This window comes from Helobdella robusta (assembly GCF_000326865.2).
Source record: "Helobdella robusta unplaced genomic scaffold HELROscaffold_20, whole genome shotgun sequence".
NCBI lineage: Eukaryota > Metazoa > Annelida > Clitellata > Rhynchobdellida > Glossiphoniidae > Helobdella > Helobdella robusta.
This window is the reverse complement of record NW_008704084.1, coordinates 1,767,182-1,785,020: the sequence shown is the minus strand read 5'-3', so window position 1 is coordinate 1,785,020 and position 17,839 is coordinate 1,767,182. Positions and strand designations below refer to the sequence as shown.

At 31.5% G+C, this 17,839-nt stretch overlaps 5 protein-coding genes across 5 annotated transcripts; 3 read left to right on the top strand and 2 right to left on the bottom strand.

The window, feature by feature from the left end:
- Positions 1–92: 92 nt before the first annotated feature.
- Positions 93–2,353, bottom strand: HELRODRAFT_171314 (hypothetical protein; the record flags this gene model as incomplete). The annotated part of the gene is made up of 4 exons (XM_009018041.1): positions 93–218; positions 891–1,027; positions 1,119–1,239; positions 2,282–2,353. 4 exons carry the CDS (start codon positions 2,351–2,353, stop codon positions 93–95), a joined length of 456 nt encoding a protein of 151 aa, XP_009016289.1.
- A 638-nt stretch (positions 2,354–2,991) lies between these two features.
- HELRODRAFT_171313 (hypothetical protein) lies at positions 2,992–6,409 on the bottom strand (the record flags this gene model as incomplete). Its single annotated transcript, XM_009018040.1, has 6 exons — positions 2,992–3,125; positions 3,347–3,466; positions 3,579–3,923; positions 4,308–4,420; positions 4,911–5,135; positions 6,279–6,409. The coding sequence occupies 6 exons, from the start codon at positions 6,407–6,409 to the stop codon at positions 2,992–2,994; spliced, it is 1,068 nt and encodes a 355-aa protein (XP_009016288.1).
- Positions 6,410–7,849: 1,440 nt separating this feature from the next.
- On the top strand, positions 7,850–9,983 carry HELRODRAFT_171312 (hypothetical protein; the record flags this gene model as incomplete). The annotated part of the gene is made up of 4 exons (XM_009018039.1): positions 7,850–7,938; positions 8,824–9,223; positions 9,350–9,377; positions 9,664–9,983. The coding sequence occupies 4 exons, from the start codon at positions 7,850–7,852 to the stop codon at positions 9,981–9,983; spliced, it is 837 nt and encodes a 278-aa protein (XP_009016287.1).
- A 2,696-nt stretch (positions 9,984–12,679) lies between these two features.
- On the top strand, positions 12,680–13,406 carry HELRODRAFT_171311 (hypothetical protein; the record flags this gene model as incomplete). Its single annotated transcript, XM_009018038.1, has 3 exons — positions 12,680–12,839; positions 12,912–13,076; positions 13,165–13,406. 3 exons carry the CDS (start codon positions 12,680–12,682, stop codon positions 13,404–13,406), a joined length of 567 nt encoding a protein of 188 aa, XP_009016286.1.
- Positions 13,407–14,799: 1,393 nt separating this feature from the next.
- On the top strand, positions 14,800–15,558 carry HELRODRAFT_171310 (hypothetical protein; the record flags this gene model as incomplete). Its single annotated transcript, XM_009018037.1, has 1 exon — positions 14,800–15,558. One exon carries the CDS (start codon positions 14,800–14,802, stop codon positions 15,556–15,558), a length of 759 nt encoding a protein of 252 aa, XP_009016285.1.
- Positions 15,559–17,839: the final 2,281 nt, after the last annotated feature.

Genomic DNA, 17,839 nt, shown 5'->3' with positions numbered 1-17,839 from the left:
TATTCTTATTTTTTTAATATTTTAACGTAAATTCATAATTTTTTTATTTTTCATACTGTTAATTATAATCTTTGAAAAACGTGCTTGAAACTCTACGGATAATAATGTAAATAGCAACCTGATTTTTGAATGCAGAGCTCATCCAAGAAGCCACAAACAGGGGTATCGGCTGGCACCTTGTTCTTTGTTTCCCACGTCTCGTAGCCTATTATGTTCGTCTGGTTGGCAGACCAATTAAGTCTAACGATCATTATGTTTCCAATTTTAACATTCATTATATTATTACTATTCATTTGAATTAATAAGAAGTTTGTCTAATAAAACTTTCCTTAAACATTTAAAAGTTTCAGAAAACTAATGATTTAGAAGCTATTGAACCTTACTGAAAGAAATTTTAAACTAATTAATGTTAATACTGTGACAAACATTTCTAAACATTACTGAAACAACTTACAATTCATAATAATTCAATCTTAATAAAAACAAACAAGAATGTTGTAAAAGACTGCCATGATGTAAATGTGAGAAAAGATTTGAATATTAAAAACTTGGTGCCATACGTACATACGGCAAGTGATTAAAACTGTCTGATGCAAAACAAAGTGAAATTTAACTAATGCAATTGCAAGCAATTTTTAAATACGTAAATATATATTTAAATTAAAGTAAAATTTTATAACAAAAATTTCTTCTGAAAATATTTTTCAAGATTATTGCACGAAAATGTTGTTTGATCATATTATATTATGTCTATTAATCAAGAATAAAATTAAAAATATAACTCACCAATATATAATAAATAACAATTTATAAACATTTTTTTTTAATTTTACACATATAAACCCGTTATGAACCAATTACCAGTTGATTAAAACAACAAAACATCCAACAACCGAGTATTTGTTATCAGCCGTCAGATTGATCTCCATGTAGGGTGTGTATGTACTTGCGTTGGAGCTCAACGACCAAACGTAAAAGTACATCAGTCTGTCTCCATCCCCGTTGAATTTTATTTTTTCGGTTTTATCTATTTATTTGATAAAAATGATTTTTTTTAAATATCAAATAGCTATCTTTATAATTTTATTTATATGCCTGATTGTAGGAAACAAAATAACCGTTAATTTCTGCAGATCTGGCCGCATCAAGTATGTTGCGTCCGCTGTTCGGATCACTTCCTAATTTTATGGTTAAATTCCTCAAATACAGATACACGTACAAAATGTCGCCCAGCGATTGCTGAATGTATTTTTGAATGTATTAATAGCTGAAAGAACTAGCTTCAAGTTCATTTTGGTTATTTAATGAAATGGGAAGAAATTATCGTTTGAATTCAATATGATCCAACCATGGATATATTATATATATATATATATAATGTATCATAGTCCATGAACCAATGTACTTCAAATTTGGATAGATCGATAATGGGGCGGATCTAGAAAACTTGGACGTGGGGGCTAAAATTTAAAAAATGCTTAAACTTTAAAATTTGACAGGAAGGGCCAATAAAATAACCAAATTAGTACTAAAGTGGCTAAAATTTAGGCTGTTGACCTTTTTTCTGCCTATCACGTCAATTTTTGGCCGTTTTTTTTAACCAAAAATTTGAGTTTTTTGACTCTCAATAAAATTATTGCTAGCAATGAGAGGTCGTGGCCCTTTAGATGTTTCTTATTGAAAATTACCGGCTTAATTCAATCTATCAGCGCCACATTTGGAAAAAATTGAGCTATAGTGTGTGTTCAGTAATACACGATGATAACTGTTTTGTCGATTCATGACATTAAATATCATAAAACGTCAAAATTTGTATTTACCAAATCATACATATTCTTGCTCAGGATATTGAGTACTATATGAATATAGTAAAAAAAACTGCCAGCTTGGTTCACTATATAATGCCACATCCCAAAAAAATAGAACTGTAGCGAGCTATCAGTAATGCCTAATGAAGACTATTCGGTCATTCAAGAATATTTCTATATCAAAAAACGCGAAATTTCCATTATCAAACTATACATATTGTTAAAAATATTAAAACAACATTTAAAAATGCTCAGAAGTTTGAATACTACATAAATATGTAAAAAATACAAGCAACTGGATTCACTATATCAGAGCCCCATTCAAAAATAAACTGACTGTTGTTGTTATGTGCTACTGACCTCTCACTTGTATTTTTGCTTCATTCATAAAATCTCAGCACTAACATAAAATGAATTAATTTTAATTACAATTTCAGTTGTCACACGGCTTAAAGATGCAAACGACGACCTACCACGAGATTGAACCTGACAGGGGCGGTGTCTACTCTCGGGTTGGGAATGACGGTCGTGTTTTTGTAGGTCATCTGCTTGTAACGATGGTCAATATAACAACATTTGTCAGGAATTTAAAAAAATATAATGATGCTTCGTGTAAGACCATTTCAACATTTAAAACTTCAACGCGTGAACGTAAAAACAATAAACAACCCACCGAGATTCAGACTGTTCAGCAATATTATTTATATATAAATAAATATATATTATATTATATATATATAACTGATTATAATATTAATGGCAACCGAGTTAGTTTAGTTGGTAGGAGTGCCATATCTCGCGCTGCTATTACGCGATGGCATGGTTCGAATGCTATCTGTCCGAAATTAAAAGACCATCATAGGCGTATGATGCGGTGCTTGCATAAGGTGTATGTGCTTCGTGTGTGTGAATAGCAGAGCCATTGTGGCGCATCAGTTTAATTTTAATTATAAAATAAAAGAGCTGCATTATAAAGAATACAAAATTCACAACAAAACCATTCAACATATATTATTTGCAGAAAAACAGAGCTAGTTATTTTAATAGTGAAATGATTTGAAAAATTCTTAACGCAATTTAATTGTCCAACATGGACAAGAATACTGTTGCTTCAAGGACATCAGCACCATTGACAAAAGAAGTTTACATTATTCAAGATTTGTTAACTTTTTTTAATTCCTTTTCATGTCTTCATGAATAAAGTTGCATTAAGAATACTGACAATTTTGAGAGCGTAAAAAGCCTGTTTTCTGTAATTGTCCCTCTGTGTTGAGTTGGTGGAAAGCCAGGGATAGAGGAGAATGTTGAAGGGGAATCCTGGTAACATTGACATTCAAAGAAGTAATAATAATTAAGTTTTAGGGCTATAAGTTTTGTGAATATTAAAAATATTTTGAGGTAATCATAATTGAGTCAAAACAACTTTTTCAACAGTCTAAGAATAAATTTTAATCAAGTCACGAACATTTTTCACAGCTTCGTTACAAAAGCAATAGAATATAAAATAAACTAACACTATTTAAAAATAGCAATCAAACCTAAGTAAATGTTGAAGAAAGTGATCCAGACGTATTGAGCTGGATTGGTCATACCAAAATCTTGTGCCTGGAACATGATTTGCTGGAAGGCCGTGTAGTTGGTGTGGCAAAAAATTATAACTGTTGAACAAAAACATAAAGTTTATTTAAAAAATATGGAAACAAAAAATAAATTTATTGTTAATATAATTTAATCGCTATGCTATGTATCAAAAACTAATAATAACATTACTTCTCGCCGAACGACGAATCTTCATCAAATAGGAAACATCATTCGGAACAACGACTTGCGGTACTTGAACAATTTCGGCAATCTTCACCGAATTAACTCTCAGAAAATTTTGTATTGATTTTAATGCGAAATTGCAAAAGTCCATTCCATCGCTCAGGATGGCGACATTTTTCCACTGGTACCGTTGGAAGTACACCGCGAAAGATTCACCGAATGCCGTGACGGAGCCAAAAAATCTGAGGGCAGTTGAGTAAAGGGTTGAATTGTCGAGTGTCGGATCGAAGCAGTTCAGTGGGAAGTATGCGACGTCGTAGTAGTTGGCTGCTTGTGCTGTCGAGATGCAATCTGTAGTCAGGTGATTGCGATGGGGAACATAATATAATAGGAAACGAAGTATTTTTAGTTGCTTGGCTACTCTACGGGGTAACTTGGTTCACACTTAACTGAATGCACAAATATACATCAAATTAACTTCAAAAATGAAAAAAAATAGAAAAGAGGTCTATGAAACTAGGAACATACAAGCCCTCCAGTAAAATATTTTTATGAAACGAGTGCTTATTTAAATTTTAAATCCAAAATGAATTTAATTGAATGATTAATTAGTTGGAAATATTCAGGTTTCATTGTTTACATGTTAGGTTGGGTTTATACAGTCCAAAAATTTGATAAAAACTAAATAGTAATTTTATTCGAAAAATCATAATTGAAATATTGAATGAAACTGACTGGCAGTACAATATGCCCCGAATATGACGTCGACAGAGTTGTTGAGGATGAATGTGAGAGCTTCACTCATACCCAACATTCCTTCACATCTGTCGATGGCTCGGACTTTCAAGCTGCCAATAAATTTTTTGTAGTAATTCCAAAAATAAATAAATAATTTGAGAAAAAGAAGTTTTAAATATAATGAAGATGTCTCGTTTGTTTGTATGTGTTTGTCTGTTCGTGCATCAAATTGAAGTGTGGTTGGTGTTGGTTGAAACAAGGTACAAAACTTCAGCATTGTTGTGTAGTCAATGGATGGTTGTCAAGAATTTTGAGGTTTCACTCATTACCGAAACAAGAACATTTAAATAAAAATACTAGTTCCTATTTTTTCTGTAATATTGTCAATGAATGTAGCACATACCACACAAATAATTGCCACATAATATAACATAATATAATATAATATGATATGATATGATATGATATGATATGATATAACATAACATAACATAACATAACAATACAATATAGCATAGTATAGTATAGTGTAATATAATGTAATTTTATATATTATAATGATATATAATAAACAATACAAAACGGGACTTCCACACTGACCTGTAGTTTCCTCTGTAGATGCTGTCCATCAGGGAATTGTTGTATCCACCCTGGAGTGCATTCGCCACCAGATCCTGATTCACGGTGCTCACCGTCACTCCGATCGTGATGTGTTCGTACACGTCAGGGGGCGAGCCAGAGGAGGATGGTAGTGGTGGTGAGATTAGGAAGATGGAAATATGAACGAAGAGAACAGAGATTTTTGAAATATAGTAATAAAAGTCACTGGCGTTATAGACGAATGAAGGTGAGTTGGAAAACATGATTAACGCAAGGAGATGTTGACAGCGAGGATGACGGCAACTAGATGTTTTAGGAAAGGATTGGAAGTTGGTGACGATGAAAAACTAGCAGAAAATCTATTTAGGCGAACCTTCAAAATAAAAATTATTCATTATAGAATTCGTTTCACCAAATTAACAAAATTTATATAACAAGTCAAATAAATGAAATACATTAAATATAATTTCAGTAAAGAATCAATAAATACATATTAAATATATTAAAATATTTTAATCTTACCCGAAAAAACAATGAGTTCAATAAAGTGTCAGACTTCGCGCGTGCCAACATCAGTTTGATTAAGTAGAACAAAATCACAAAGTGCAGGCCAAACTGTTTATATGGCTTCCCGCATGCATCACAACTTTTCACTGATAACACGCGCGTTTCTTCTATATGCAAAGAAACGTTTCATAAGACTAAATGCATTCAGGTAGATACGTCCCTAGATTGCGGTAAATATTTTAAGAACTCGATTAAAAAATGTTCAAACTGTGATTTGAAGCCACACACGCGCACACAAAATTTTCTAAAATTTGATTTCAAGTTTTTTGTCAAAAGAAAATATTTAAATAACTTTTGCTAAAAATAGTTTGATTTTTTTTTAATGCAAAACAAATAAGTAAATTTAATTCATAGGATTGATTGATAGATGGTATTGATGAATAATATCAGGTCCCGATAGTTTATAAATGAACTACCTGGAAAATTATTTGTAATCAGTGGTGGATCCAGACAACTTTGAAAGGGAGGACAAAACATTTTAAAATGTTTAAATTTTCACGGGAGGCCCAAAATTTTCACGGGAGGCCAAGATTTGTGGTAGTGTGGCTGACGACCTTTTTGCTTATCAGGTTCAATTTTTGGTCGATTTTACACATAAAAGGGTCCTAGATCCGCCACTTTTTGTAATAATGCGTTGATCGATTCAAAATCGAGTTGCTGAAACTTGATTGATCTCTGAAGGTCCATTTTTAAAAAACGTTATGAAAGAAATGATAAATAAAAATTATTGCATGGCGTTTTTTGTTTGAGATCGGATCACTTGAGTCTGTTAAACAGTCCCCGAAAACACTAACAGACTACCTCACAAGATGGTGCCGGTTCTTCCTGTTTCCATCGAATCGACCAGTTGATGTCCTTAGCCCAACCTCTTCTCTTTTGCCACAAACATTTGAAAATATTTGTAAACTTTGTTTTTTAACATTGAGCAACATTTTTAACATTATGATTTAGGCTTAGTCATATCAGCCACTCACTTTAGAATAATTGAAAGAGGTCTCTATGAAAGTACTAAAACCTTGAGAGATTATCAAATTTCTAGAACAACTTTGTTGACGACAGGAGGGGAAATTTTTACAAAAAGTTGATGATCGGGGAGAAATTTTCACAAATTTGTTAGAGAAGTGTTTCCATTTTCACCGGGGTGGCCGAAATTTTGACGGGAGGCCAACTTTTATGATGATGTGGTGTGGTGTCAAAATCTTACCACATTTTGGGGCAAATAATGTCAATTTTTCTTCCAAAACACTACTCTTTTGTTAAAACAACGACTTTTAATAACTTTTAGCACAAAAAACGTTCACAGCAGCCTTCTCCAAATCCGCCACTAAATAAGAATATTACTAATTATAATTAGAATTATTCTTTTTAAATTATATTTCAATAAACAAAAATTAAAGAACACTTTGAATAATTAATAATTTAAATATGTAAATCATTCAATAAATTATAACGAAAAATTTATTATTTTATGAAATATTTTTTCTAATTGCTTTGTTCACATCATGTAAAAGACCGCCATTATCATTAAATCAACCGACCAACTAACCAACCGACCGACCGACCGACCAATCAACAAACCAACCGAACGAACAAACAAACAAACAACCAGCTAAACCAACCAGCCAGCCAACCAACCAGCAAACCAATAGACCAACCAACCGACCAACCAATCAGCCACACGAACAACCAGCTAACCTACCAACCATCAAACCAACATCCATCTACCCTACCAGTCTCTACCCACAGGTAAACTTTCCACATCTTCATTCATTACGGCAAATTATTTATTCTCAACAATGACATGAGGCTCTTTCCTCGGCTGCTTCCTGAAAGCTCGTAATTATGGAATGAAAAATTGGACGATATTTCAATTTTTAGTCCCAGGTGTGCTTTATACTTTTTAAAAATTCCATTCATTGAAATTTATTAAAATAGTTTTAAAAATCTCATAAATGAACATTTTATTATTTCATCTGTTTGCTTGTTTGTTTGAATAGTTTTTATAGAAAAAAAATTAAATAAAAAACAGCATGAAAATTTACATATGTTCGAATGGATTGCTTCGAATGGATTGTATCTGAGCAAATGATCCGGGCTTCCACATTCTTTACACGACATCAATCCAAAACTTTACAATAATAATTTTCGTACTAACATTGAAAATAATAACTATATGATATAATTTCTTAGTTGCGTGCATTAAATCAAAAAAATTAAATATTTCATTAAACAAAACAAACAACTTTTTCTAAACGACAAAATACAAACAGGATATTTTAAATGCTATAAAAAATGAAAACAAAAACTCCAAAAACAAAGTTTAAAGCAAAAAGGTTATATTATTTCAAATACATTTTTTATAACATAGAGCAATGAAGCAGAAATTAATAGAACCAATACTCTGTATAAAAGTCTTGGCAAATGTTAACGTAGCTGTGCGAGCTTCGACATTTAACTGGAAGTGCGTTCGTCCACCGGTAATAAATTACTCCTCTAGGGTATTTCTCAAGACAAAACCACAATTTTGACATTCAATCAATCAGTCAGTCAGTCAATCCAATCAGTCAGTCAGTCATTCAATTCAATCAATCAGTCAATCCAATCAGTCAAACAATTGATCAATCACACTATCAATCAATCTAATCAACAAATCAATCAAGTTCGCCAGAGTTTGTGCGCGTTAAAAATCTCAAATATGGCAGCTCGCTGAAGCAGAATAAGATAGCAAAAAGCCAAAGATCTGAAAATATATAATTTTAGATGGCGCGTCTTAGAACTTTTTTTATAAATAAGCGCTTAATAAATTTACATTGTTGCTAATAATAATATTAATAAAAATAATATAAATTATAAAATAATAATAATTATTTTATAAAAGTCATGGTGTGTTCGGTTCAAATCAACTTATGGTTGAATTTTTTAATAAAACATTTCGTTTTTTCAAAGGCATAGACGCTCTTTATTTGAATTATTTTTTAAATGCACCGGGCTGGAAATGCATGCAAGTGGAATGTTAACGTGAAAGTGCGGTTCATATTCACCTATTTCATTCATTCATGCTTCGCCCGAGTTTATTATAACTTGAAAGATATAAATCATTCCTTATGCAAATATATTTTAGAGTCAAATATAATTTATTTTAATTAAACAATTAATAAATTATGAAAATTAATTTACATACAATCTTAAAATTGGTCTAATAGAGAATAATACGATTGTTAAAACAAAGTTTACTGAATGCAATAAAACCAGTTACTGACATGAATCGGGTTTTATTCAATTGCTCGTTGCACTGTAGCAGCGACTATCTTTGTTGATATTAATTAAAACGATTTTGTCTTTGTAGAAGCTACTCCGGCATCAAGATGAGTTTTTTTAAAGTTTCAGTAAATTTGATGTTTTTAATAATTAGCGATGTTCACAGTAAATGTTTTCAATCTAAGACTGATTGGCAAGAAACATCAACTAATTTAAGCTTCAACGGTGTTCGAAACTTTTGTAATCTCTGTGCCATGTCGCCTGCTTCGACCGTTCTAACAACTCCAGCAAGCAGCTCTTTCCAAGTTAGAGCAATGGACGTGTTGCAGCTGCGGATGAAATGTGCATGGACGTGTGCATCTTCGCTGGATTGTGTTGGATTCAACTTTAGAGCGGATGGAACACTTTTCAACATTCAGGCACATTGTCAGATGTTCACATACACTCCTTTGCTCTTCATCTCAAATGACTCCTGCATTTATCACGAGGTTACTTTTGCAAAATTATTTGTGTTTGTTTATTGTTTATAAATATTGGAATGCAACTAAATAGCAATCATTTAAACAAATAACTTTGAAATATATTATATATTTAACATTTTAAATTTAATCCAGGCACCCTCACTTCCCAGCACAGCACCAGGTTATTTTTTTGGTTGCAAGTTCATTAATTGGGTAAAATTTTTTTATAAAGAAAACTATCGTTAAATATAATTGTTAAAAAATATATTCAACTTGCTTGCTGAATTATAACAAATCAACTAAAACTTTTCTTAAAATTCTAAAAATTAACAGAACTAATGATTTACAATTTTCGAAAATATTCAATTTTTCGATCACTCGCTTAGAACATCGCACGAATAAGATGAGATAAGAGTAGTAAAATTCAGCTGTCAAACGCAGAACTTCTTGAATTACGCCATTGATAGAGGTTTATTTTTATATCTGTACGGTTCGCTCGGGATATGTCGAAAATCTGATGTGGCTGAATACCATAGTGGAAACTCAAATATCTTTGAAAGGATTTATGCAGTTTTGCATTTCTCTCAAGGTGCATCGAGAATCTACAGTGGCTAAATACCATGGTGGAAGCTCGTGTGCCGCTAAGAGAGAATCAGACCACTCTATCCTTATTCTTTATAATCTTTTCAATTTTGTGTCGAATGCCGTCTGTGGATGGCCTCCAAGGTGGAAAATCAAGCGACATACCAGGAACTTAAATAGTCAAAACGTTATTGAAGTAGAGTGAATCCACTGGAGTGGGGGTTTGTGTGGCTGGCGAACGGTAGGTGGGTTTTCTCCCTTCGTGCTGACGTCAACTTCTGGTGCTTCTGGTCTATGGTGTGGTTATTGAATCTGTTACCCGTCAACTTAAAAAGACTGAAATAAACTATTACAGCCATACCTCTTAAAATATACTTAAATCAAAGATTATCATTTATTTTTCTGGATTGAGGTTTTGATATATTTTGATTGGATTCTTCCTTTTCGACTGCGATTGATTTTGAAGATGTAATAACTACATAATTATGAAAAAAAAAAAAAATAAAATAAAAATTAAGAAAAAAAGATTAAAATTACTGGCACATTATAGCACTATCTTGGGAGCTGCAGTGCCGTTAAAATCTTCAAAAAAAAAAAAAAAATACTCTTACTTAAAAATTTTCGTACCACAGAGGCTGCACTATCCACGTCTCACGACACACACACGCATTTTGTGTGCACGTGCAAAAACAGCATCATAAGCGTATGATGGTTTTTGTGTTTTGGACAGAGAGTATTCGAACCACGACATCGCGTAATAGCGGCGCAAGACCTGACACTCAAACCAACTGAGCTAACTCGGTTACCGTTAATTAGTTACAACGGAATAAAAAATTTCCTAAACTAATGCGAACTTCTGATGTCAAACCAATTCTCAAGCTTCAACTTATTAATTTGATTAGGTTTTTATTCGAGAAATTTGACACGCTGCTCAAATTACTCCACGAAGAAAGAATATATTGTTAGTAACATTGAATTAATGCGGTTTTAATTAATTTAATTTTGATTATTGTTGATATTCTTAATCGTTAATGCTTAAGAATCTCTCAAATACATGTTATATTACCTGTTATTTATTATTTTAACCCTTTTATCTGTTATCTAGTGCAACTATTAAGTGTGTGGTTGCAAATATTGTTGTTGTTTTTTTCCCATTTTTTTGTTTTTCTTCTGTTTTTTTGTTGGTTGATTTTGTTGTTGTCCGTTGTTGTTTTTGTCTGTTGTTGTTGTTTTTGTCATTATTACTATTTTTGCACTTTCCATTATTTCCGACATTTACAATAGTGAAAAATTTGACGACTGCAAGCATTCACACGCAAATTTGCGCACCGTTTTGTTTTTGTTTGAATCCCCTGCATAGTCAGCCACTGAATAGAGTTATTTGAAAAATTTATCAACTCGGGTGAGCATTTATTCACCTTTGAATAGATGTGAGAAAAAAAACTACATCCATTTAGCATTCATAGTACATACGTCTATAAGCAAAATGCGTAAAATGAGCATGCAAAACAAACTGAATTGGTGATCCCAAACATTTCAATCATGAAAAAATGTAAACATTTTATAAAACTACGTGAAAAAACCTTTAAAAATACTTGAATTCTAAGCAGGCTAGGTAGGGCGTAGGGACTATAATATGTGCCCTGGACCACCCATACCACCCATTTGTTCAAATTTTGTTTGAAATTATCTCAAAATCCAAACTCAAACTAATTTTAAAAAGGCAAAAAAAAATTAAAATGGAAACAAAAGTTAAAATTTTTAAAACAAGTACAATAAAGTAGGGAAGTACTGAACTATAATAGTTAGTGACTGTTTTTAACATAGTTTCTTAGTATAAATAGTTACCATTAGATTATAGTTAATATCAGATTAACTTTTAGTGAGAAGCCTAGTTGGTGAATTAAATCTGTATTCTCAAATATTTAAATTGTGAAAAATATTGAACATTTCAAAAAACTAAGCAAAAAACCCAAAAAAACTTAATTTATAAAAAGGGCGCAGAAACTATAAAATGCATCATTTTCGCAATTTAGTTGGCTATGTAGTAGGTATTTTCAACCGACCGAATAAGCATGTTTTACTGAGTGTGGCATTTTTGGGCACCTACACAAAAAAAGCACATTAAATAGTTTTTAACATTATGTTTCCAAAGACAGTAATTGATTTTAACTCAATTTGATTACCAAATGTGTTTTATTGGGGGCCTTAATGAGGCAAAATTGGTTGGTTCGTATTTTTTTCATCCAGATTATTATTTCGTTCAAAAGCTTACTTACGTTAAAGTTTTTTAATATTTTATTGTTTTATATGGGAGTACTAGGAAATATGCTCTTTGGAAATGCAGTCCATTCCCGGACGTGCTACTGACAATTGATGATTTTTATCTAAATATAAAAGTCATTTGGCATTGTTCGTTTTTATTCGAACTTTTATGAGTTTGTTTTTTCTTGGATTGCGTTTTCCTGAAGTAGTTTAAAACTGCTGTGCAATATTAATTTGAACAAGGCTGGACACACACTCACCGACGTGAATTAATTTAAATTATTTCGACTCCGATTTTACAATTTAGGTAGTTGGAAAATTAACACAAAAGTAAAAATCCTTTAAATACTTAGAATATTTTAAAATAAATAAAACAGTTTCATAAAATTTAATAAAATTTTTAAAAAGTTAATAAATTCAAACACAAAACAGATATTAGGCTTCAAACTGTATGCAAATTTATTTGAAACAAATGAAATTATTGCTATGATTTAATTCATTTACGATAAATATGGCCTAAGTTTAAAAGAGTTCAAATCAATTAAACTTGCTTTTCATTGTTTCCAAAATTGCTAACTTCAAATATTTAAATATTTAAATTTTAGATAATGATAAAAACATAATTTTAAATGTGAAATGTCGATTGTGTCAGTCAGTAGTTGGAATGATTTGTTATTTAAAAGAATTTTCTGCAATCAGGTTATTCAGAGGCGCATGGACGGATCTGAAGATTTCTATAGGAACTGGAGTGACTACCAGCATGGATTTGGTGATACGTGCGGAGAATTCTGGATAGGTAATTGCACGATAAAATAAAATTTGCTACTCTTAAACAAAGTAATAACGATGGAAAAAATATAATTTCCAGGAAATGATAATTTATATCGCCTAACATCGACCAGCAAGTACCAACTCTTGATCGTGTTGGAAGATTTCGACGGAAATCTTGCATGTGCTGTTTATGACTCATTCAGTGTCGGTCCACCAAGTTCTAACTACACTTTAAAAATTGGAAACTATAGAGGAACGGCAGGTTATGTAAAATCATTCTCTAATGATCAAGAATTTTGTGAAATTATTTTTTATAAAACAAATATAAACATGTGTTTGAAATTGAACAGGTGACTCGTTGAAATATCACAACAATATGACCTTTTCCACATTCGACCACTATTACCTTAAACAAAATTGTCCAGCACGATACAAAGGAGTTTGGTGGTACAATGATTGCCATGCATCCAACCTCAACGGCAGGTACCTGCATGGTAATCACACCACGTACGCTGATGGAGTCAATTGGTTTGCTTTCCGTGATTACCACTACTCACTGAAGTTCACTGAGATGAGAGCTGAAATGATTTGACATTTTTTTACACATAAAAGGTGATAAAAATTGTATGGAACTTTTAGCATTTGTTTATTTATTTCAGTAAAATTTTCATTTAAAATAAATCATAACGTTATTTTTATTTAATTGCCAAAAGCGCTTGATGAAATTGTGTCAACTTAATCCAATTTTAGTTAAAGTTTAATTTTCATAATAAATACATTGATGACAATTTTCGTTTTATTTAGATTATCTTTTTTTGTTTTTTTGCGCAATCACAATCATCATCGATATCGAAATTAAAATGTCGGTATATGATATTTTTTAAGCGTTCGTTAGAATCATGGGCTTCATGACAGCTGTTAAACAAATAATCTATCGAAATTTCTATGGTTAGAATCATAATCCTCACTGACATCGCCGTGATGTTAAAAAGGGTCTTAACTTATTAATGTCAGAACCATCAAAGAAATTGCCTTTTTTTGTGCTTATGTATTTATATATTTTCGTACGCTTTTCAAAGTTCTTATTAAATTACAATTCCAATGTTTCACTATTTGTTTTGATTGTGCAAGAAGATTGACATGGTCGGATAAAATTCTGGTCTGTCCCACCCAGATAGGGATGGTTGGCATCTATGAAGCCGAAAGAGTTCGATTAAATTTAAATTACTTATAAGATGTTTACTAGCATCTATTTTCCGATCCGTTACTGATTTCGTTAATATTTTTGTTGAGCGCAGCAATATCAAGTTTATTTTGATAGTAAATGGTTCAATTAAAAAGTTTTTACTAAATTAAATTTTAAAAACTATTCGATAGGATCATTTAAGCGCTGTTTTGGTGGAGTCATTGCAAACAGAACTTGGATTTCAAAATCATGTAATATAACATTATTTTTGACAATTCAATTTATGAATATACAAACTTAAGGTTAATAATAATATTTATCACCCAAATTCTAGGCATGATTTGCCAAAACATAATATTTTTATAAGTTAAAAAAATTATTTTTTAACTCTTTAACACACATTTGAAATATACATTAACTAATAACAAATGTAGAAAATGCCTCAAAGACCTTTACAGGATTAACAACATAGAAGTTCTAAATTGATAGGTCAAAATAAAGTTAATAAAATTTTTACAATTACATTAATAAAATGTTAACGAGACAGAAAATCAAAGTTGTGTTGTTATATACACCTTGAGCAACAAAGTTGTTACATAGTTATAAATTCTTTGTGTTATCAAAGTTAAATTGAAGCTATAAATACTCCGTTTGCTTCGATTCGCAACATAACCTTTCATTTATCCTGATTAAACTTCATAAATTTTTATCAGTAAATAAGTACTTATTGTGCGTTGTGTTTCTATAATAAGTTTTGAGTTGAAATATTTTGATAAATTTTTTAAACAAAACTTTATAAATGGCACAAAAAGATTTTTGGAGACCATATGCAGACTGCCTTGAAGAGAAAAATGATTCGAATGCGGCTGATGATGATTGTGGGCTCGCTGATGAGAAAATTGATGTTCCTGATCATTACAACTTTGAAAGACATTTATACGGACCATCACAGTACAACATTGCAGGCCTTGAAGGATACCGTGGAATATATTTTGACCTCACTATAAACATTAACCTCATTGATGGTGTTGAGAATGATGATGATGATTATGAAGCGATGTATGATGAAATGATGATGTCGGAGGAAGGTGACGAAGATTATGATAATGATTGTTGTGCTGATGATGATGACATCAGTACTCATGATGATGGTGATGATGATATCGAGGGTGAGGATGAAAATAATATTGATGAAGAAAGTGAGAATGATGGCAATGGTGACAGTAATCCTGATGATGATGATGGTGATGAAACTGAGGGTGATAAAGAAAATAATAATACTGATGAAGAAAGTGAGAATGATGACAATGGTGGCAATACTCATGATGATGATGGTGATGATGATACTGAGGTTGATGATGAAAATAATAATACTGATGAAGAAAATGAGAATGATGGTGATGAAAAGAATGATGACAGTAAAACTGATGGCAGTGATGAAAAGAATAGTGAGAATGATAGGAGTAATGATGATGATAATGACAAAAAGAAAGGCCGAAAAAGAAAGCGTAGTTATTACAATTTCACCATAATGGGTATAAGACCCCCGAAGATATGAAGGGAAGCAATAAACAATTAATTTCATTTTGTTTTAACTTTTTTTATTTTACCACATATCAAATTTTTTCATTTAAATATATTGACTTTTAGTTTTTAATGAAACATTTCTTATTTTTAGTACAATGGCGCTTTTTGATTGAATTATTTTGTAAATGCAACAGGATGAAAACGCGTGCCAGCTGAATGTTGACAAGAATGTGCGGTTCATATTCGCCCATTCCATTCATTCATGCTTCGCCGGAGTCCATTTAACTTGAAAGATATTCATCATGCCAATATATTTTAGCGTTAAATAAGATTTCTTATTAAATTATTAATAATAAACAATACTTAAATTATGGAATTTTTTACAAAAGATCTTAAAAAAAAGCCTAATAGCGAATATTCTGTTTTTTATATTTTGAATGCAATAATCTGACATGAATCGGGTTTTATTCAGTTGCAGCAATGCAGCAATTATCTTTGTTGATATTAATTAAAACGATTTTATTTTTGTAGAAGCTTCTTCGGCAACGAGATGAATTTTTTTAAACTTTTAGTAAACTTGATGTTTCTTATAATCAGCCATGTTCACAGTAAATGTTTTCAATCTAAGACTGATTGGCAAGAAACATCAACTAATTTAAGCTTCAACGGTGTTCGAAACTTTTGTAATCTCTGTGCCATGTCGCCTGCTTCGACCGTTCTAACAACTCCAGCAAGCAGCTCTTTCCAAGTTAGAGCAATGGACGTGTTGCAGCTGCGGATGAAATGTGCATGGACGTGTGCATCTTCGCTGGATTGTGTTGGATTCAACTTTAGAGCGGATGGAACACTTTTCAACATTCAGGCACATTGTCAGATGTTCACATACACTCCTCTGCTCTTCATCTCAAATGACTCCTGCATTTATCACGAGGTTACTTTTGCAAAATTATTTGTGTTTGTTTATTGTTTATAAATATTGGAATGCAACTAAATAGCAATCATTTAAACAAATAACTTTGAAATATATTATATATTTAACATTTTAAATTTAATCCAGGCACCCTCACTTCCCAGCACAGCACCAGGTTATTTTTTTGGTTGCAAGTTTATTAGTTTTTGACATTTTTTTAAATAGAGTTCTTCATAATTGTTAAAATTATATTTCGCTTATTTGCTAAATTATAACAAATCAACTAAAACATCAACTCAAAATTTAACAAAATTAATGATTCAAAATTTTGAAGACACTCATTGCTTAGACTTTCTTACAAATTAAATGAGATGAGTGAGAGCAGTGAAATACTAGTTTGAAAAAATAATTTATTTGGTTACGAATAAATTAAATGTTTCCTAAACTAATGCGAACTTCTAATGTCCAACCGATTCTCATGCTTCAACTTAATTATTTTAAAAGGATTTTATTCAAGAAACTTAGCGCTCTGCTCAGATTACTCTACGAAGAAACAGTATTTTGTTAGTAATACTGATTTATTTCTGGTTTTAATTGATTTTATTTCCAATTTCAATAATATATTTAATTATTGATCACTAAGAATTTCACAGATTACTGTTTTCATTTAAAATTTTTACAATGCAGCTCTGTCAAACGCAGAGTTGCTTACATACTATTCAATGCTTAAAAGTTGTAACTGAACCAACGTGTCAAAATGGCAGTACTATCCACACAGCACGATGCACTGAAACGTTTTATATCCATTCAAAAGCACCGCATCCTACCCCTATGACGGTAGTGATACCAGTAGTAGTAGCAGTTGCAGTAGTAGAAGTTGTTGTTTTGTTGGTTGGTTGGATGTTGCTGCTGTTGTCATAGTTTTATTATTGTTACTATTTTTTTATTTTCTAACATTTTTAATAGTGAAAAATTTTACGTCTGCATGCATGCAAACACCATACTTGCGCACCTTAAAAATTTGTTTTTTGTTCGAATCCTTGCATTGTCAGCCACTGAATGAATTTATTCAAACAACTCTTCGGCTCAGGTGAACGTTTATTCAATGTTCGTTTTTACTGAATAAATAAATATATTGAAAAAACGAACAATAAATAAACGTGAGAAAAATAACTGCATTTATTTAGCATTTCTATTAAATGTATACCGTACACACACCTCCGTAAGAATGTGTGAAATGAGAATGCAAAATAAATTGAATATTATTTCACAAACATTTGAATTGTGAAATTTTTAAACATTTTATGAAACTCTGCAGAAAACCTCTAATAGGGACTAAAAGATGTACCACAGAAAATCCCTCATTGCCCACTTCAGTGTGCGCGAACTTGAATTTGACCCG